General features: G+C 37.8%; 1 protein-coding gene across 2 annotated transcripts in view; it reads left to right on the forward strand.

The window, feature by feature from the left end:
* The window catches only part of ANK3 (ankyrin 3), a 374,073-nt gene that overhangs the window by 44,993 nt on the left and 306,672 nt on the right, over window positions 1-22,408 (forward strand). Inside the window, exons 2-3 of one of the 2 annotated variants that reach the window (XM_040605364.1) lie at window positions 817-855; window positions 18,134-18,174. Coding sequence is in view for 1 of the 2 variants with exons in the window: in XM_040605345.1 (XP_040461279.1) it covers window positions 817-855 (39 nt within the window). In the remaining variant the exon portion in view is untranslated. The remainder of the gene's footprint in view (window positions 1-816; window positions 856-18,133; window positions 18,175-22,408) is intronic. The other variant, XM_040605345.1, reaches the window with a different exon arrangement.

Below are 22,408 nucleotides of genomic sequence, written 5' to 3' on the forward strand. Positions count from 1 at the left end.
GACTACTTTGCTTGTTGAAAAGTATTTGGTCAAGCAGTGCGAGTGGCACCTCAAATGCAAAACCACCAAGACTCTTAAAATTAAAGTGTGCTGAAGAACATGATCTGTCTCTGATCTCATTATTTTCCAAGTAGATTAAGAGTAATAGCTCTACTGTTTTGTTTTGGTAATTATATTTCCTCCCCATAGGCTTTATCTTGGAGTTTCTTTGCCTGTCTGTAGGTTCTGGCAGAACTGGAGGGATGTCATACTCTATTTAGTGCTTTGCAGGCTTTTCTTTGCCGTTTCCTTCTGCCTACTGTCTCAATACTTCACAACCTTTAGTTTAAATCTTTTTTTTCCTTTATGAGGTATGTAATCTTTTGCCCTATGACAACACATGGATCTACATAGAAAAAACTACAAACATATTTCTAGGACACACAGATTTTTTTTTTTTATTATTTTTATGTAAGAGCCTGGGTTGAAAACAACTGGTATGTTTAATATCCTCATGAGGTAGTGAGACATTGTCATTCTACGGGATGTGAAACACTTAATGTGACATCAGTCAATTGTGGGATGTGAAACACATGTGTTGACAACAGTCAACTGTAATGTGTAACGTGACCTCATACTTCTGATGCTCCACATTGTATTTTCTGTAAGGTGTAGTGTGTGTATTCCCAGAATCTTTGTTACAAGGTGACAATGGTCTTTGGATTGCTCTTACTAATGTTATCTTTTCATTATAAACATTATGGTTTTTATACTACTGTGGAGATTGTTTTGCCTACCAGTTTTAATTCTTTTCAATTTAATTTCTTTTATTTTCAGGTGTACCAGAAATTCTGTCTTCAAGGAAGCCCTAGAAAGGTAAAACCTTAAAAATCCCACTGCTGTTCATTCCCTGGGTTTACATGCTAGTGCTTTTGGTTTTGTCCTCAACATACTGCAATAATACTGAGCTTACCACTGGAAAAAAACAGAATGATATACCATAAAAATCTTTGGGACTGTCTGATCTTTTTAAGCACTTGTTGGGAATGTGTATCTACAGTCTTACATTTTTTTGTTTTTGCTGCTCTGGAGCCTCTCCTGTCTCTGTAAGCATCTGGGGTGCCATTATGTGTGGCTTTAGTGTTCAACATCATAGATGTTGCTTTGTTTATGTGAGCAAATAAAAAATAACTCTTCCTATGAAATCATATGAAAGGTGTTATCATTTAGGATAGCTAGCTTACACATCTTTGATGTGACAAGAACTTCCTGACTGAAGACCACGTGCTACAGAATTTGCTTATTGTTGACAAACAAAAATCTTCTGTCAGACATTCAAGCTGTGTCCACTTTTGAAAGCAGTATCTTTCAATGTCCCTTGTTAGAAAATACCAGATATGCAGACCTTAGTGTTCAGCTATGTCCTTATCAGCTAAATGTTCAAATATTTATCACCTCAATAAGAAATTAAGATATGCTGTACTCGTGTGCTTGTATTAGCAGTGTATGATGCTGGCATATGAATTGTCATCTCCTTTCCCTCTGAAATACCACCTGAAACCTGCAGGAGAAAATTGTAGTCTTCAACGTTACAAATCTGTATACAGCTTCCTCCTAATTGCCTTGGGTTTAGTCCAGTAATGCTCTGGTGTACACCTTTATCTCTTATGTCAGGTTAGAACAAGGTGAACAAAATAACCAGATTCCAGGAAGCTTTGGACAGGAATGTGTTTGCTGCCACTTTAATTTTCTTTTCCCTCATCTGTTTTTTTTTTTTTTCCTTCTTATCTGTGGAACATTAATCTGAAATGTAGTCATTGGCAAATTACAAAACAAGATGTTGCACAGAGAATAATTTACTTTGAGTTAAGCTTCTCTGGCTTTGTCCTGCAACTGGACGGAATTTGTTCCTCCTGGTTGTTACTATCATCTATTGAAGCAAACGTAAGCACTGGGGATGCTGGAGCCAGGCATTTAAAGACCTGTGGTATCATCTAATCAAATGGTTACACTGCCTGCGCATCTCAGTTCTGTCTTTATTTCCCTAAGGTGTGGAAGTTCCGACTTTTTGGATATAAAGAGTTGCTTAAAAGAACAAATGCCTTTTATTGTTTGCTTATCATATATTTCTCTTTTTTTCAATAAAAGTGTTTTTCAGAACTGTCTCCCATCTCAGTTTTAGATTTTCTGGACCTTGTGACATATTTAAAGTATCTAACAATGCAAAAAGGTTAAACGGACAAGTCTCACTCAATTTTTCCATGCTAGTCTTTTGGTTTGTGTTTTAAATACTCCCATGGTTTAATCCCAGCCAGCAACTAAGTACCATGGAGCTGCTCGCTGAGCCGCTAACCCTATTGTTGGGATGGGGAGGAGAACTGGAAAAAAGTAAAACCTGTGAGCTGAGGTAAAAACAGTTTAATAATTGAAATAAAGTAAAATATAATAATAAATAATAGTAGTAGTAATAATAATGAAAAGGAGAAAGAGAGGGAGGAATAAACCCAAGACAGACAAGTGATGCACAATACAATTGCTCACTGCCTGCTGACCTATGCCCAGCCTGTCCCTGAGCAGTGATCGGTGGCTCCCAGCCATCTCCCCCCAGTTTCTATACTGACCATGATGTTCCATGGTATGGAATATCCTTTTGGCTTATTCAGGTCAGCTGTCCTGGCTCTGCTCCCTCCTGGCTTCTGGTGTACCTCCTCATTGACAGAGCATGGGAAGCTGAAAAGTCCTTGATTTAGAGTAAGCATTACTTAGTGACAACTAAAACAAAACAACAGTGTGTTATCAACATTATTCTCGTACTAAATCCAAAACACAGCACTGTACCAGCACTAGGAAGAAAATTAACTCTATCCCAGCCAAAACATGGACAAATACCAAGGTTTAGAAGTGCCCCAAATTTTGCTGTTGCAAGCCTTCAAAGCTACTGTGATTCGGTTAAGGAGGACAGAAACTGGTCCTGAAACTGGTGTGATCTTGGTAGAAAAACCCCGAGTTTTAATCATACTTCTAAATCATCCAGGTGGCTGAACTAAGCTCTCACATTGACATTGTGACCAGTGACTGAGGATGTGAACTGGTACAAAAGTCCCTTGGCAGCACTTTAAAGTTTTAAACTTTACACTTTAGACACTTCTAAATATTTTAGAACTTTAAAAGTGTAATAAATTCAAGGCAGAAAATCTACACTGGACTGGGGAACAATAAGATGGTATGGAAGTAAATGGCTAAAGGTGGACTACTTGTCCATAATCCCTTTTCCATGTTCAAATCTGGACATCCTCAGATGCCCTCTGCTGAGCTTAACATGTTTAACAGAAGAAGCACGGCTATTGTTTTTAATCTTCTTGGGCCTGGAAGACCCTTTGAGTGCTTTGGTAATCCATTGCCCACAAGAAAGGAGGTAAGAAAGAGGAAAGTCTTATTCTTATTGCCAAGGCCAGTTGTCCAATTGTCTGATCCTATAGAACGAAGTGTTTGAATTAAGGAAACTGAATTTAGCTGTTAACACTTCAGCAGGTTCAAAGCTATGTATTGAAGTGGCACTGCTGTTTCCCTGTCGTGTTGTGCAACCTGAAACTGAACCCTGCATTGCCCATGGTGAGGGGGAGAAGGAAAGAACAGCAGGATTTTCCAGGAAATGGCAGGAAACGTTCTTGCTTAGCAGGCAGTTCTCTTACCCTTTCTGCTTATCCCCTCTTGGCATTGAACAATGGCAACAACTAACTAGTAACTACTTGTAATAGGAATTACCAAGCTATACTGGTGAATGATGACCATTTTCCTTTAACTTTTCTACTCCACACTCTGTTGCCATGCATGAGGCCAGTGTGTTTTTGGTGCGTCCTGAGCTCTGTCGTAATGGGCAGTTCCTATTTTTGTTCCCTTAAAGGCTTAGTGTAGTGCATACCTAGATGAAATTACACCAGAGTGTGAGTTATTGTACATCTTAATAGCTGAGGCAAATACATTTTCCTTTAAATTTCACCAACAACAGCTTACACCAACAAACTAATTTTTTTTTTGTCAAAGGAAAATGGAATATATACCCACTATAAATGATGAAGCTTAAAAATATGAGGAATACAAGAAATTGTGCAAAGAGCTAAAACCACTTTATTTCTTTGTTTTTAAACTGATAGTCCTTGTCTGAAAAGGTAATTGCTTTCTTTTCTGCTTGACATTAAGGATGTTCTTTTTATTGTTGTTCAGAAGGTTATTTCTTATAGCTTTAACTTATTGTGACTCAATCCAAATACCAACATTCTACTTATTTCAGGAGCTTTGAAGAAGCTGATGTTTGAGATGAAAGCTTTTTTCATTACTTAAATTACATATTTGTGTGGGATGAGAATCAGATGGCAGCATTTTAGAAATCTAGTTCACCACTTCAGTCTTTTGTGCCAGTTATCTGTCTGGTCAGGACTTTGATATAAAGGCTTGGAAATTGGAGTTGGCATCTGTAAGGCTGTTTGTTTAAAGCTAAATTGAATTAATAGAAACAGCCATAAGTAAGGACTGGAAAAGAATCCCCAAACTCTGAAGCTGAGAGTCTCTCAGTTGGAAAACAATGGCACAACACTTGGGCAGTAATGCACATCGTAGGTACAAAGTTGCTGGAGGATAAATGGTCCTTACAGAGATAATATTGAACAATTAAGTACTGTTAACTGCATTTGTTATATGCTGTTTGATCCAGGTATATGCAATGCCAGATCCTGAAATTTGGGCAGTGCAAACTTTTTTTTTTAACCGTGTACCTTTCAGATGATGTTGGAGTAATTGAGGATACTGTTGATCAATCTGTGCAGGAATTTGTGGCACAAAAAAAATAAATAATCCCCAAACAAAATTATTTTCAGGACAATATGTTGATTTTGAAAATGTCATAGTCGGTTCTATTATTTTTATCTTATCATGTCTTACAGCTAGGATCTGTGCTTGGGAGACAGTTGGTCCCTCCTCCAAAATCTCATCTCCAATGAGAATTAGCTTTTATTGTCAACTAGTGGGGAAAAAACCCATAAAAATCTGTGTGTCAGGTTTGATTCTTCAGCTGATATGTTAAACTGCTCTTAGTAGTGTGCACTTCATATTGACTTTTTAGCTGTGTTCATGTTTACCCTTGATGTGTGTCAAGATACGCATCAGAAGTCTTCTGAGCTCCTCTATGAAGATAAAAATGATGCTACTGCATAGCAAATGGATGAGTGTCAAATGAACTCTGTCTTGTTTTCTACCCTTTTTGTGCTTATGCTTATCAGAGATCCTGGGAGGTTATTTTTAAGACAGGGTGCTCACATGTTTCTATACTTAAAAGCTACAACCAAGACTTTCAGTTGCAAAATAAACCTTCATTTTATAAAGTGTAAAGTTATACACAGAGCACTGCAGTCAGAAGACAGAGGTGTACTGACTGCTAGATAGTAGAAGCAACGTGAAAGATTTTGATTTAAGCATTTGAGCCTCATTTGATGTAAACAGGAAAATTTACATAAATGTTTTACAAAATTATGTGTATATCAGATGTGTGAGTATTAGGACAGGTGAAGTAATTTAGATGCGGTATGCTAGGTGGTAGAGAAGGAGAATGTGTTCTTTTTTAAAAAAACATATCATAATTGGGACTTCCTATTTAAGCTTTGCTGCGTAAATGTGAAAACTCATAACCATGGTGGGGGGAAGTAAGCTTTTTTTCTTCTTCTGGAGTACAAGCCAGTCAGCTAGTACAACTATTTTTGGCAGTTGAATATTGCTTTAGCTCAGAATCTACAGTATGCTTTTCCTTTTAGAACATTTTCATAAATACATAAATCACAATAATTGTTCTTAGGAAGACAGGTCGTTCTTTCAAGTTGTAGTTGGTTCTCTTTTGTCTTACTCCATGCAAACAGACAAGAAAATAGTAAATAGAAACAAAAGTTATAAAGCCTCTTGATAATTAAGTACCACAGAAATGGTAGTAGTGGTTATCAATAACACTGGCAGTCACTAAAATTCTACCTATTTAAGTCCTCCTGGTATCAGTGACTTATGTGTTTTGGGGTTTTTTACTTGTTAACTTTTTTTAGGTTAACTGGTTTCTATGGGTTGTTATACTTTATGTATTCCTGTAAGAATATATTTTTTTCTCAGTAGAAAACAAAAAAAAAACATTAACAAAGAGTTTTGGGTTTAGTTGTCAATGTTTTCTGCCTTTCTTTCAAACAAATTAGTTTTGAATTTTTCTCCTCTAATTACAAGAAAAGTTTTTATTTCTTAACGCAATAATTTTATATGCAATGTGCTGAGAAGGAGGTTTAGGTTCCAATATTATATTTTCCTGGCTTCCAAAGTAGCAGGCCAAAATGATGCCTCTGCAGAAGATGGCAAGGCTTCTGGGCTTATCTCCAAACTCCCATTATACGATCGCTTTGTTATATCTGGACAGCACCTGTTGAGGCGGGGCAATAAATGAAACCTCACTTCAAGCATTAGCTGCTCACAGAAACAATCAGCTGAAGACAAAGAAAACTCCTGCACGCAAGCAACCCTTCTCTTTAGCAACATCAAGACATTACCCAAAAGGTGGAGTGAAGGAAACCAGTGAAGTATGCCTGAAGTTTTTGGGGTGCTAGTCACTTTGAAGCAGTCTGCTTAAGAAATGCTGATGGCTTTGTGCTTCTTGTGTATAGAAACTACCCTATTTTCAAACATCCTGCCAGTAGCAGAACTGCCAGACTTCCTTGGAGCAGGAGGCAGGGTAGTCTTCTGCCAAAGCAGAGAGAAGAAGCTGTTGAGGTGGGAGGTGTAATGTTCATTGCAAATTTTTCAGCCAGGTCAGAATTGTGAAAGGATTTCACCCCTTCTTTCTGTCCCTTGAGATAAAGGTGACGGAGTAAGATTGCTAGTAATCTGAAGGGTATGAGAAACCGAAGGAGAATGGCCCAGAGGGGTTTAGTACAGGAGGAGTCGAAAGCATTGGTGCCTGTGAAGGGGAAATGCAAACTGTAGCTGCTCAGCCATGGTAATTTATGACCAAGGAGTGATCTGGCCTGGAGGACAAGTGGAACTAGCTGGAAGCAGGAATGCCAGAGACAGAGGGGCTCCTTGTACAGGAGCGGCATTTCTGAATATGAAAAGCTGAAAAACGGATAATGGGGAGAAGTCAAGACAAAATCATGAGTGTTCCATGGTACGATGGATGAACGCTACAGAACTGCCATAAGCACTGATCCCAGGGGCTGATGTGCATGCAAAGGCAAAGTCAGATGTGTGACCAAGGTGGCACATGGAGGGAGCTGATGTGTATATGGAAAGCATGTGGAAGAGACAGATGAAAATGGAGTGGTTCGTGTCAAAATTCCTGGCCAGTATGAGGTTTCAGTGGCTGCGCTGAGAGACGAAACATTGCACATGCAAATTGGGAAGAGGCAGGTGAAGTGCTGGAAGAGAGAGTGGCAAATAACACTAATTCAAAGAGAAAATAGAGGAAGGAGTGAGCTGGAGGAAGAGCAAAAGGAAAAGGTGATAAAGTTACTTTTAAATTGCTTTTGCAAAGAATAGAATGTTTACTGTGTAACAGTAGAAAAATGAGGTATGCCAACTCTCACTCCTTATGCGTATAGTATAACTGGGTAAGTGTAATACCGTGAAAGATGGGATTGTACTTCGAGTAATTCCTTTGTCTGTGTTCAGCCTGATAGAATTAATCAATCAGCTGAAAAGCTGTTACAGGAAGTGAACAATGCTGTCCTTTCAGTCATGAAAAATATTGACAACTTGAAACAGTGTTTGCTAGCTAATTGCAGCTTGAAAACTGAATTTTTATGTTAATTGGAGCTATTTCAGTGCTTAAAGTGTTCGTAGTACTTCAGACTTTTCCCTAAACACATGTTAATAATAGAGATGTCTCTATGAAGCATTTATTACATGCCCTGAAGTTTAATAATGAGATGGGGCTAATCAGCTCACTTGATCAGCCATTAAAACTTCCAAAATGGGCTTCCTAAGTATAACGTTTCTACCTAATGGTCATTTGGACTTGCATGTTATGGCAATGAAAGTTAAACTGCTTTTCTGGCTATCAAAAGTCTATAAATAGGAGCAGAAATTAGCTCTGAAGAAGGGCACATGCAGACGGTGAAATGTGAACCCTATTAATGCAGCATATGGAAAGTTGTTCCTGCTAATGCCTCCTGTTATCAGAAGGAGTACTGCCATTATTGTTGAAGACTCCTGTGGTCCTCCTTGCAGCAAGAAGGTGCTGTAAGTGCTGCAGTATAAATAACGTGGAAATGGCACGTGGATAATGTGTAAGGATTTGTCCTGAGAAAAAGCCAGAGGGCGTGACCGCTGAGCTGGAAGGATCCTTTGAGCAGGAATGCTAGTTCATGCAGCCCAGCAAAATATCAAGAAAGTGGGTTTATTTTTTTTTCTGGTAATGATCTACTGGAGTTATCTTGAGGGCTTAACTAGTGAGCTAAGTGAAAAGTAATACTAAAAAAGATTATCTTAAGGTCAAAGTCCAAACTTCCAGTGCTCTCTTGCTGTTGATTCTCCTGCTTAGAATAGGAACATACATTTAAACCAAACCTCTTGCTGAAATTTTCATTTGACACGTCTAATTTTTGGTGAGATCAAAGCTACTACTGAGGGCTTGCTTCTCTTGAGAATTTTCAGATTAATGATAATTCAATTAAAGAATGAATATAAATAAGAAAAATAGGGAAATGAATTTAAGAACTTAACCAGTTCATCATTGTTATAGTAAAAATTGTATCTATGTCTCCTTTAATGCTCTGTGGCAGCTACAGTTGTTGATGCATGGAAAGAGCTTTTTTTCCTCTAAGATGCTTTCACGGCTATAATAATTCACCTATTGTGAGCTTGAAAAACTTGATGCTATTTTTTTTGACACCCATATTTACAGTTTTAGAAAAGCAGTGTGTGTTTAGGGAAATTATACCTGAAACTGAAGTTGACCAAACATGTTTTTCACTTGTGAAGCTAAATATCCTTAGAGAAGAAAGCCATTTATAATAGTGGAAATTGGTGTGCCCAATTTGAATGAACAAGGAAAGATTGATTGAAAGATTAATAGCTTCTGTTTTCATTCTGGAAACTCAGTCTATGTTGGTGGTGTTGAAACAAAAGTCAGTGTTTTTATTTATGTTGTATGGATTACTTCCACCTGTGAATTACAGGTTTTTAACAGTTTTGACTAGAAAGTTGCAAGTTGTACTCACACGTGCTCTGAGCACCCTTGTGACTTTTACCTGCTATGCAGCAGAATGATACTAAATGTGATGGAAAAATGCTGTTTGGATGCCAGAGGAGCAGATCTTTTTGAATATTCCATGTTTGAATCCCATTTGATATGACGAAGGGGGTGTGAGCAATGGCACTTACGTTAGCAGCTCTCCACGTAGAAACAAGGTGCTGGAAAGCCCTTGGAGAACAAGGAAGCTAAGGATCCTCAGACAATGAGAAGGAAAGAGGCTTTCAGCTTCTTGCTTACCTCTCCAGTCAGTTTCCTTGTGTTATCTGGGAGCTAGAGGCTGTTGTGCTCTTTCTGTCATACGCTTTAGCAGACCTTTGACTTCCACTAGCACATTGAGGGGCTTAAATGATGCCTGTTGTCCTCTGACATTTCTTTTTTCTGCATCTTGGAGAAGTGTGTGTTCTTCCAGCAGATACTTTTAGACCAGTACAGTGGTTGTGACTGCTAATGGAAGACTGAAAACAGAAGAAATAACTACAAGCTTAAGAACAATGTCTGGATAAACAAACAAGAACTCCCAATGAAATCAGCAACAAAAAAAGGTGCTGAAGTGTGTTTAACCAGTGCTTATAAGCATCAAAAGCCACCTCACAGGAGAGTAACAATGCTGTAAATGCTGTGCAGTTAAACAAATGTGTGATGAAGAAATACACAGGCTAGAAGAATGTAGACAATGGTGCCAAATGCAGCAAAGCTTTCCCTAGAAGCATGCTTTTGTTTGATTCAGGACTGGCACTGCAGAAAATTCCCAAGTTTCATGTGCATATTGCTTGGATAATTGGTGAGTCCTGAAGAGTATTTGAATAAACATTTTGTACAGTAAAATAAAATACAGTTTGGAGTGCTAGGGAAAAGAATATGTTCAGTTGAGTAAGATTGTAACAGTGGATTGGCATTCAAGAAAATAAAAAGTGCTTTTAAGTGGAAACTCCTGACCAGAAGGGGTTTCCTTTAATATCTTTGTGCCTTGATAGGCAGAAGCTTTTCTGTATCTACGAAGTGTGTAGTTACCTGGCTTTCCCAGCAGAAATAGTTATTTTCTTTAACCCTGAAAACCTTTTGATACTGGAGGTAATTACCCTTTAATAGGACAGTGAGTTGGCAATGGGATTGTAAGAAGTGGTCTAATGACCTCTTCCTGTCTTCGGTTTTGGCTAGGACACTCTACCCTTTCAGGTATTTTCTAAAAGGAGTGCTGGAACCTTTTCAGAGTCTGCAGAGACTCTGGAATCCCAGCAGTGAGGTTTCTGTACGTGCAAACCACTAATGCATCAATATTACTTGATGTCAGTTTTGATCACTGCCACTTAAATAATACAGTATTGTGAAGGGTGCTAGCTAAATAAACTTTATCCTCCTCATCCTATTCTCTTGGAGACATCTGAATTGTAACTACTGGTCTTCTTGATTCAGGGATCATGCTTTCTTTTTTTAATTCTCTGGCATCATCTACAAGGTTCTTTGAACCCTGTAACGCTCATTTATATTTTTTTAATTCTTCCTCTATATTAGAATTACTATATTTTTCATGTTTGTAAACTTATAGATTAACCTGAAAGGAAATATAGCCCAAACAATTACAAAGAGCTGTTCAGCAGCAACAGGGGTTATTTGTTTTGTGTGGATAATATGAAAGGAGATTTAACAGAACCCATTTTCCCCCAGGGACCTACTTCTGCAGCCTCATACTGCATTGTTTCTATTCCTGAACAACTCTTCAACTCTGTATTTAGCAAGTTATTGAAGCACTTGGAAGTGAGCATTTCTGGAAGAAGGTGGGCTATACATTAAATGTACAGCAGAGGTAAATTTCTCCTTTCCAACAGCCTGGCAAAGCTATCATATTCAGTGTCCCTTTCAGTTGTGTAACTCATGTCATAGATGCAAAATTTACAAGATGTGAATCATTACAAATTGTTCGGTTTTCTATGAAGCCTGGTTCGTGAGTCCAGAAAGATAAAGTTATTCTCCTCTTCTGCTGCTTATGGTCACCTAAGCATGTACCATCATAAAAATTGCAGATATGGAACTCTAAGCCTTAAGTGCACATTAGGTATTGCTTTGCATTTGTAAGACTGATATACCATAATGACAAAGTGCATCTTACATTTTAGCTATTTAAATGGTGGTTTCTTTCTCCCACTCACCTGCCAGCTGAGAGGAATAGGAAAATATACTTGGGATAGAGAGCACTTTGGTGATAACCATATTTAACTGACTTTTTCTCCTGTCAATTTTTAGATCTTTCTAAATACAAAGGGTGTTTTTTTCTATTGTGCTTCCTTAGGATTTCTTAAATGAAAAATTCTGCAGTTGTCATCAGAAGGTTTAAATGAATGTCCGTCCTTCCTTCCTCATGTGCACCTCTAAAGAGGATAATATTGCAGCTTAGGTAACTGTTTTTTATCGGGAGGTTTGTGCAGTGGCTCTAGACTGCAGTGGTTGGTGTTCTCTGGTGCAGTGGCTTCACCTTTGCTAGCAGCCAATGCCCACACAGCCACTCTCTCCCCAATAGGACAGGGGGAAAAACTAAGATGAAAGTTTGTGGATCAAGATAAAGATAAGGAGATCACTTACCAATTACCATCATGGGCAAAAAAAGTCATGAGTTGGGGAAAATTAATTTCTTGCGAACTAATACAATACAGTTGGGTAGTAAGAATGAAAAAGACTCCCTCCAAAACAGTTTGTTTCAATCTGGTATAACAGTAAAATAAACCTACTTACAAATGTCAGGGTCGTGAATATAAAGTAGGAGAAAAATTTGTGTTACATTGAAGGAGAATATTGTATATTTGTAAGTGTAATTTCTGTAGATAATGATCTTGTGGATTTCTAGAATTTAGTTCACTTTCTGGGACACATTTTCTTCCTTTTGTTTGTTTTTCCTCACTAATGTCAATAAAGATAATATTGACTTTATGGTAAATGGAAAGGAGCAGTTTTGGAGCCTGAAACTTGAATGGAGCTGGAAGTTTGATACTTTTTAATACCTTCCACTGTAACTGGTTGTGTTTTATGTTTAATGCTAAGCATTGTTTCCAGTTGCCATAGCATCAATTATAAGACGTCATGAAATAATTACTTAATTACGAAGCTTTTTCTGTTCATTATATGAGAAGTTGAAAATCTCTCTTTCTTTTAAAGCTACTCTAATTTAATCACAACCCAGAAACTCAAACTGGTCCTTAAATAAATTTGAAAATACATATTCTGTATGACAGGTTAAATTCGTGATTACAGAAAGTGGACAAGAATACAGTCATGGTCGTGTCGGTCCCTGTTCCCCCCAGTACTTTACTGATTATTTTTTTTCTTAGCTTTTTTCTTATATGGACTTTTTTCTTAGCTTGACCTTAAAGGAAAGGCAATTTTAGCTGGTGGTTGTCTGTGGGGGGTGTTTGTTTTTTTTATTTGTACACTTTAATATAGAATCTGAATCTTTTGTGTAGTTCGGGTTTGAAAAGAGCCTTGGAAGTTCTATAGACATAGGAAAACTGAATTTACAGGTAGTGTTTGTTTTAAAGCTTCACAATGTGTTTTTGGCATAAAGCTCTACATTATTATGGTGGTGTAGATCAACAGACTGTAGAAAGAAACTCTTAATTTTGATTCGGTTCTGTTGAAGCAAATATCTGACAGAGCTTTATAGATGAAAGTTGTTCCTTTTGAGCTGTATGTAAATTGCTTTCATAATTGCAAGTAGAAGTGAACATTTTTAACTGATAGGTGCTGACCTAGGGCAGCTTAAAATGATTCTGAGAATGTTTGTTCTTAAATTGCTGTTTTTTGTAAAGAAAAATGTTTCTAGTGCATACAGTACATATTTTCATGTTGGGAAGAGATGAAACACCAAATCACTTCTATAACTTACATGAGATTAAAAGAAAAAAAATCATACCAAAACAAAAAAAATTGTTGTTACTAGATGCTGAAAGTCCCTGGGACCCTTCAAATTATGGGCACAGTGATAGAGAGCACAGAGTGTGCCTCTGTATTTCCAAATGATCCACTTAATGTGTTTTCCTGTTAGACCTCTTACCATGCTCTGATCTAGTCTCTCTTGCCTTTCTATTATTGGTAATTTTTTTCCCATCCATGTATCTTCTAATGAGAGAAATCTAATAATGGTCAGCATACAGCCTTGAATGTAAATAAGATATGGCCTGTTTGGTGCTCTATGAGATAATCATGGCCAACATTTCACTTATTTTTATATGTATTGTGGCTGGGCAAAAGAATTACTGCTTTCCTTGTTGGATATTTAAAAAAAAAAACCAAACCACCAAACCCAAACCAATCATTTGCTTATAATGGAAAACAGCTTAATTTTTCAACACTTTTTCTTGTCTAAAACATGGCAGTAGAAAGATGTTGTATGAGAGGAGTGGGAACAACCCCTCTCTTTTTCCTTCTACCCCCAAATATTTTTTCCTGGTGGTATTTTTGTCAGAATTGCAAAAGAACTGAAAAATCTAAAGGAAAATTTCCCCTCTGGAGGGTAGAAATTCTAATTTGATAGCCTATATAAACTGATCAATCTCGGGATCATATTGTTGGATAGCTGTCTGTATGCAAATATAAACAGATTCATACAGATAATGTTACAGTAACAGTATAGACTAGATCTCATCTGGGTATCAAATTCTGGGATTTTCTTCTTTAATAGGCACTTGGGCAGATGACTGTTAAAAACTTGAACGTCAGCTACTGTACACACTTAAGGCACTGTTGGGCACAATAGTCATGACACTAGAAGTAATTTTTGTGTTTATATTCCTCAGTGGAAACTTTTAAGTTTGAATGTTACACATTTTTCAGTTAGGGCTATGACTTAATGCTTTTCTTGCAGTTTTAAATTGGTGTTTATAGTGGGTACATATGATATAGTTTAAAATGAAAGGTAAGAAATTAAGAAATTGTCACCTAACCAAAATATCATGAAGCACATTTTTCTGCCTAATTAGGGAGAAAAGCTGCTAGATACTCTTACTCTGTTGTTGTGCTCCAAATGTGGTCCCAAAGCAGAGCTGCTCCGACAGAGCTTTTTTCCCTGTGTTTAAAAACGGCTTTTCTCACTGCTGCTGCTGTGATACCACCAGTAACATTCAGATGAGTGTCTGGCTTAAAAAAACCCAACCTTTCAGCCTGAGGCCTTAGAATCAAAGCTAAATTTGGGTTGTTCAGCACATACTAGTTCAGTGAATTTGTAGGGTTGTGTGAATATTCTGGCATGAAGGCTTATACCATTTTCCAGGCTTGTGAAGCTCCTGTCTTTTTTTTTTTTTTGTGACTGTCAAAATAATCATTATTCTGGGGAATAAAAAGGCTGTATGTGCACCTATGTATAGAATTGCTTCACCTGTCTTACCTTCTGCTGTCCCACATACTTGTCTTAATGGGATTGGCGTTAGGCTGGATTTAATATACAGCAGCCACAGAGATGTGCTGTTGTTGGGCACTGTTGTCTGATCACCAAACTGGCAAACCCCTGTAACGACATGGGACCTGACCAGCTGGCCTGATGGCTTACTGTGGGGGAAGCACCATGGCAAGGTGACAGACACCTGCCCTCAGCCATGGTGCTGCTACACAGCCTGGGGAGAGGCAGCCCCTTGCCTGGCTGGTTTCCCCTTGTACCCTAAACATAAAGCTGGGAAGGCAATGCATGCTGGAAAGCCTTGTGCAGGCACGCAAACTTCTGAATCCTGTCACGGTTCCTGATGTAAAGGCACCTTGAAATACATAGTCTGAAAAATTGCTTTGTAGGGTGGGGCTTCTTTGCTCCACACTCTGGTCCTGTGGAAGTTTGCCCAAAATGGGCTGCTGTCACTCCCATCCTTCTACGTGTTTTTATGGACAGCAATATGCATGCTTAGTGTAAAACTTGCCATCTTAATGTAGTAAAATGGTCTGTTTTTCTAGGTTTAAACCTAAAAGAGCCCCTATAAAATAACAGGGGTTAAAAAAAAAAAAAGTGTTGTGGAATAATATGAAAGGAGTGAAATCAAAACCAGAATATATCATGAAGTGTCTCAGCAGGTAAGCAGGGATTTACAGAGCTTGGATATAAAGTATGTTCTCTTCATGTAACTATTTCCAAGCACAGTTGGCAGAGAATTAATTTTGCATCAGCTAACGAATTTTGTAGGACTTTTGTGGTATGCCTCTTTGCTCCCTACCTAATTCTTGGTTTGGTATCCACTTGTTAATGAATTGGAATTCTTACAAACTTCAGTTACTGAGGGATGTCTCCAGGCAAGCTAACTCAGGGAGGTAGCGGAATCACTGTCCCTTGCAAGTGTTTTGAAAAACATGTAGATGTGGTGCTTACGGACATGGTTTAGGCGTAGGCTTGGCAGTCCTGGGCTAACAGTTAGACTGGATGATCTCAAAAGTCTTTTCCAACCTAAATGATTCTATGATTCTAGTTTACCCCTTTAAGGGACCAAGGGAAGGAATTTAATTTCTTAGCTTTCTCTTTCTCTGAGTAACTTCCCAGCCACTCTGGGCTTCACTCCCAGACTCCCTTCAGTTCCAACCTCAAGGGATATGTTTGTCCTCGAGGCTCCTAAATTCAGTTAGCTAACAGATGTTAAAGTAATTGTGAAGACAAGACAGCTTGGTTTTGATTCACATAATCATCTCATGTTCAGCCCTGTACTTCAACACAAAAATTAATTTCAGTTTATTAACCTGAGTTAAAACCTGGGTTACTTTGTCTTTGCTTCTACTTTATTTTCAGTTAGCCTTTCTGAGATCAGAATAGATCTTTTTTTCAATGTACGTACATACTTTTCCTCCTGATAAAGTTGTAGTAAATTCTTTCCTGATGGCGCAGGAGAATGTGTAGCTCTTTACTGAGGGTTTGATCAGAAAACTTTTCTTTCTTATGGGTTTAGTTGACTTCTGCTTCTACCCTGGAATATTGTTCCAGGTCTGAATTGATGATACGCTTCCATTTAAAAGGAGAAGGGGAGATCAAGCAAGGCAATGCTTGCTTATAGCACGTGATTTTAGGCCAAAAAAATCTTCAGGCTGGTAGTTGAGTCTAGAGTGAGCTGTCAGTAACCAGGCATGGTTACTAAATGGTAACCACTACTCTGTTCTCATATTAGCCTGAAGATAAACTGGTTTTGAGTTGGTTTTATGTTGACATGGGATAATGGACTTTATGCACGTGCACCTTTGCAAACAAGAGCAGACTGGTAAATCAGGTGTGTTGGAAGCCTATTAGAAGTTAATCAAGTCAGTAATGGTAGTATTTGAATCATCATTCTTTAAACTGTTATTTTGCTCCAATTATGGGATTTGAAAAGCAATTGAGACTGACCTCAAAACTTTTTTCTTTTAATGTTTTCACAAAATGCTTCCTTTCATATTTGAAAGAAAAAAAAAGTTGTACATAAAAAGGGTATGACTTCTGGTTTTAATTCTGTTACAGAAAGAGGATGAGAGTTAATTTGCCATCCACCCTCTCAGCACAAATTCTATTCCTGTCTAGGTAATACTTGATTTAACCTTGAATTTTGGCTTATCATAGCATAGAATATTTCTTGAGGTGCAAGAGGAAGTACTAGCGGTCCATCTGCAAAGTGATCTTACAGTAAACATTGAACGCCACAAGCTCTTGTTAAATTAAACTTGTGGATTTCTGCACATATAGAGAGCAAGCTGTGTTTTCATCTGCCCTGCTTTCTCCACATTCTTAGTTCTTTAGTAGACTTTGGAAATGCTTGGCGATTTGGATGTTGTTATGGTAAAGCAAGTAACTGTCATAGCTGTTCTTTTTAAAACCCATTGCACACAGTTACAAAACAGGTTACCAATAACAACTTGCGTACCCCTTGCTTCTTGCATGCAAGTCACTCTACTTTATAAATAGAACTGTACTGATAGACAGAACTTGGCCTATCCTCTTGTCCTCTTATGCGAGTTATTTTGATTTAAAAATAGAACTGTCCTAGAACTGATATGTATCAACGAGGTTGTGAAAGTTCACTTCTAGACCCTATGTAATTAAGCAGTAAGTTACAGGGAGCAGTGTGTGTGTTCTTGTTGATAATATAAAGATTTTAAAGTACAGTAGTATTAATTTTGGTTTTTCTCTTCTGCACGTTGTTCCCTTGCTGTAGCTTATCAAAACAGACCCAAAATATAAGTCTACTTCCACAAAGAAGTAACTCTTCTGAAAATTATAAAAAAGAAAATGGTCCTGTTAGCAAGGACTATCTAAATAGCAGATTTGTAATTTATTGAAGCGCTGCCTTGATCATAGCAGTGTAGCAGTATGTTTAAGTGTAGATTCTTTCTGAATGCCAATGCTTTGTTTGCATATTTAAGGTAATTCTGCATTGGTATTGCATTGCCTTAATCTTGTTTGCTTTTTTAAACTTGGAGCTCACTTATAAAAGTTTAAACCTTCCTTGATTTCTATTCTTTTTCAAAAAATCATAGTTGGTTGTTTTTTTTTCATTTGGGTCTTGTGCTCATGGCAGTGCTTTAACATGCATAAGAGACTTTTCATGGATATTTGAAAATCTTAATTTTTTCAGGTAGTCTTGTTTGACTTCGCTCCTTCCACTTCAGTTACCTTAGGCATTTAAATACACAGAGTTACACTGAATATGCTAAAAGCCTAGGGATGGAAGAAGGTTAATCTGAATAATTTCTTCACATCCATCCATCTCTAAATTATACTGAACAGTCGCTTCATAGTAGTTTTACTATTAAAAATAATATACGGACTCTGCTGAAGAATAAAGTTGAAAGGCATGACTTGAAGAATCTGTTTTTTCTAAAAACCTTTCCTAAGAAATCTCTTGTATATTTCTGTTAGGTATTCTTATATCTAATACTTATCTTCTCCTTCTGTCATAGTGGCTTTACCTGGAGTAAAAGAACTTGACAAATCTTTTGAGGTAAGGAGGAAATAAATAAAAAAAAAAAAACCAACCCTCATAAAAGGGTCTAAATGTTGACACATGAATGACTGCTTCAAATGATGGAAGATTCATTACATTTCTTTTCAGCAGGGTTGCTATGGTTAGCTGAGCAATATGGGGGGAGAGGAGTGTGAGAGCTTTTCCTACCTCTCAGAGCATCTTGTGACTATAAAATTCTTCTATTCCTTATCTGGATTTTTCCTTCATGTTCTAAATATACCAGTGCTTGGGAGATTACTCATTTTTGTGAAAATGATAGAGAAAACAGGAAAAATTAAAGGGGTTCTGAAGTAGGTAGCTGCTGAAGGTATTGATGGTTCAGAATAATTAAGTGGTCTGTGAGTTAGGAATAGGACATGAGTCCTAAAACCAAATAAGCACAGTTTCCATCTCATGGGCTGGACTCAGAGGTACACAGCTTAATAACTGAGGTTCAGTGGGAACCTGTGATATTCCTCTGCCTTCATACCTGAGCTCAGTGAATGGTTGGAATGTGTCAGTTTCTTGATTGCTAACACGTTGCTCTGGGAAGAGGCATTTTTTTCATTTTTACTCCTGAAAATGCCTGACTGTTCCTTATGACCCTTTCATTTAAAAAAAATGACTTTATATGCATATAATTAGCTAAGTATGCCACAAATTACAGAGCCTTTCTTCTAGCTAGTCAGTTTAAAGTATTCAGGCCTTAATTTGTTTTTAGAAGACACACTTGAATTGTACTTGAACTCCACCTGTTTGGACTTATTTCAGAAAACAGTGCATTGTCCAGAGGGATGCACACAAAAATAGCCTCAAAGAAAGGAGGTTTGCTTTGCATGCGCATTAAGATAGGATGGTATTTTGAGTGTTTAAGTGTTGTTTTACCCACTGTTAACCAGCAGAGAGCACTTTAGTTTATAACTTAACATCTATAAAAAATGTGAATTTGGGAATGGCTGGTGTTTTTTCTTTCTCTGAGACAGCCATTAAAAACAAACTGCCTGTGAAAAATAAATTTCTGGTTTTGTGTATTATTACTTGTGTGTGTTCTGCACAAAAATACTGCTTTGTAAGTATAAATTTTATTATATGCCAATGACTCAAGGGAAGATTCAAGGTAAATTTTATCAATAATCTCGTGATAATGTTTGTTTAAACTCTGCACCTTATGAAGTACAGTTCCTCAAAATATTAACCTTACCAGGCTGACATGGAGAATTATCTCCCTAGTTTGGAGTCCCAGGTTCAGATGCCACCGGTTTGAAGACTGTAAACACAAGAACTTGTTGCCAATATACAGAAAACAGCATCTGAGTGATGGTGCTGTTGTGGTTGCTTGCTGAAATTCTTTTGTAGAGAATGATACAAGGAGAAAGCTTTGAGGCCAATAACATTATGAATCAGTGCATTAAATCTTTTCTTAGTCTATGGTATGCATGTTGGTTGTCATGACTGAAAAAACTACTTAAATGAGGGTGAAGGGTGGGAAGAATGTGAAAAGATAGGAGGCAGGAGGATCCTGATACGGACCTCCATCTCCCCCAAGCAAACCATGTGTTAACTGGAGGCTACCTGTTTAAAAACAAAACAAAAAACCAAAACCCCACAACAAAACAATCCCCCTCATTGTCACCTGGCACCTCTGATGTGACTAGAGTCCTCAGAAATGGGCAAAATAGTGTTTTGGTAACCCAGGCCTACAGTATGAATGCAATGGATGGGGCTATTGGGTGATGTCTGATACCAGTTCTACCCCACGACCTCACCCTCCCCCAGCTAGCTTGGCGGCAGGGTAGAGCTCCTAAGGAGCAAGGTCGATGTAGGAATCTGTGGACATACCTGAAAAGAGGTGCCTAGTCTTAAATGTGGTGATGACATAATCAAGACACGTGTTGAATGACTGCTGTCATGGCTGTCGGTAATGTGCAGGTTGTGTGTAATGTGTCTTAATGGGCACAGAGGGGAGAGAATTATTGCAATGAAGTCCCTGACCTCTCCTGATTTTTTTTTCCGTGAGACTTGTAGGGAAGTAGCCAAAGCTTTCTGCAGAGTAAGTCACAGCATGTGGAAACATGATCTGTAACCTGCTAGTCGTGCACATACATGAAGCACGTAACACTTCTGTGAGAGCTGCTTTAGTAGAGAGACTGTATAAATCTTGTCATAGGAACAGGCATACAAGGGAGGAGAAGCTCCCTCAGGCAGCAATAGTTGTAAATAGGTGTTTTGCTGAAATATTGTTGCTGCTTTTGAGATGAATAATTAATATCATAAACCTTATTGTTCAGAGTGGCAATTTGCAGGTCATTTGGATGGGGGATATGGAGCTGTTGAAAACATAAACATCTCATCTAGCAATTTCTTCAGCAGCGTGTTGTGCCTTTTATTGTTTGAATCTGCCTGGGAGTGGCTTTAAGATCCAGTAACCTGATCTTTTATCACTCTTGGAGGCTTCCTTTTCTGGTATGCCCTGATGCATTCAACACATGTCGGTATTGTACGCGACCAGCAATCGGAGCAATTCAGGTTCACTTTCTCTGTCTGCAAGAAACGACAAATCATCCGCTGGTGAATGCTTCTCAGACTTGTCAGCCGTCTGCAGCTAATTTCTGTGTGGCTCATCAACCCCATTTAAGAGACTGGAATCGCCGTGGATGACCAAGCTAGAAAACGTTGACAAGATCTTAGGAGCAAAGGCTAGTTAAGAATGAGAGGAAAACTGCTTTTCTTTGGAGGAATCAGGCTGATGTGAGAACACCCAGTTTCTCACAGAGGAAAACAGAGCAAGGCTATGAGCAATTCAAGGCTGTGCAGGAGGAGCAGAGACTGCCTTTAAAAAGCAGTTATTCTATTACTTGTCTGAGAAACGTCAGCAGATGGACTTTGGTTACCGTGCTGTGAATATTTGCAGTGGCTTTGCATGTTGGAATACAAGCAGTGATATCTTTTATTTCCCTTCCCCTGTGTATTTACCTGCTGAAAAATGAGTGAAGAAGCAAAGGAGAAAAATGCTAAACCAGCTCACAGGAAAAAGAAAGGAAAAAAGGTAACTCCCTGTACAGACAGTCTGCTGTAATGCCTTTTTTTTTTTTTTTTTCCTTCAGTCATTTTGTGTTCTAGCAGTTTGCTTCTGGGTGTGGAGTGGCTTTGGTTTGATAATTTGCTTAGAATAAAAATGATGGTAGGATCAGGATGGTTTTGTTTATGCTACATGGTGATGGGTGTGTTCTTTGCTAGGATCAGTAATACCATCACAACTCGGTTGTTTTGTATTATTTAAATATTCCAGTATAAGTATATGTTAGTTATAGAATTTCAATGTGGTTATAGTTTTCATAGTGTATTCCAAACACAGGGTTAACAAGTAAACAAGTATCTAAAATGAAGCCTTTCTTGAAGGAGCAACTGATAATCAACATGTGCTCTTGTAAATGAATATTATGGACATTGCTAAGAAAAGCCTGTTTTACAATAAGCTTTTACTTTTTAAAAAGCTACGTTTTTTTACTGTATGCCACTTTGATCAGTTTTATATATTTTTTGGGACTTGGAAATATTGTGATTAAACTAAACTCTGGCATAAAATTCCAGTTTCAGTGGAACTAATTTATGTTATGGTTCAGGTCTTTTGCTTAAGAGTGTGCTTAGAAAGACAGATTTGATTATTACCTTCTACATTGCAGTCTTTTGGTTTCTTGATATTCCATGTAATTTCCCTTCCCATTGTGAAATGGATTATTTTCACGTGTTTACACCCAAGAGTTGGATTGTTAAATTTAGGAAGCTGACTTCTTCAGGTACTTCTCACTCATAAATATTAACTCAGTATATTAATTTATAATGCAATTTTCCTTGAGCACTGTAGAAAAACACATCTGAAATGTTTATCATTGTTGCATAGAATGTACTCAGACTCCCACCCTTTATTTTCTGAGTGTATGTTTGCCTTCCTACCACATGAAAGTGTATGACAGCATCATAGTTAATCCATTTCCTTGGTGAAGGATTCAGTATAGATTGTTGAAAAAGCAAATTAAACCAGATTGGCCCTTCTATTCTCTCAGAACTGCAAAGAGCAGCTTTTGGAAGGAAGCAGGGAAAAATATAATTGAAATCACTTTCAATGGTGAGTTAGGATACCTTCCTAACAGACAAAATGCTTCCGTCAGTCGTGATAGATTGCCTCAGGACGAGAAGATTGTCTACAACTAAATTCTGGGGTGGGTTTTAA

The sequence above is a fragment of the Falco naumanni genome, chromosome 9 (assembly GCF_017639655.2).
Source record: "Falco naumanni isolate bFalNau1 chromosome 9, bFalNau1.pat, whole genome shotgun sequence".
Classification (NCBI taxonomy): Eukaryota; Metazoa; Chordata; class Aves; order Falconiformes; family Falconidae; genus Falco; species Falco naumanni.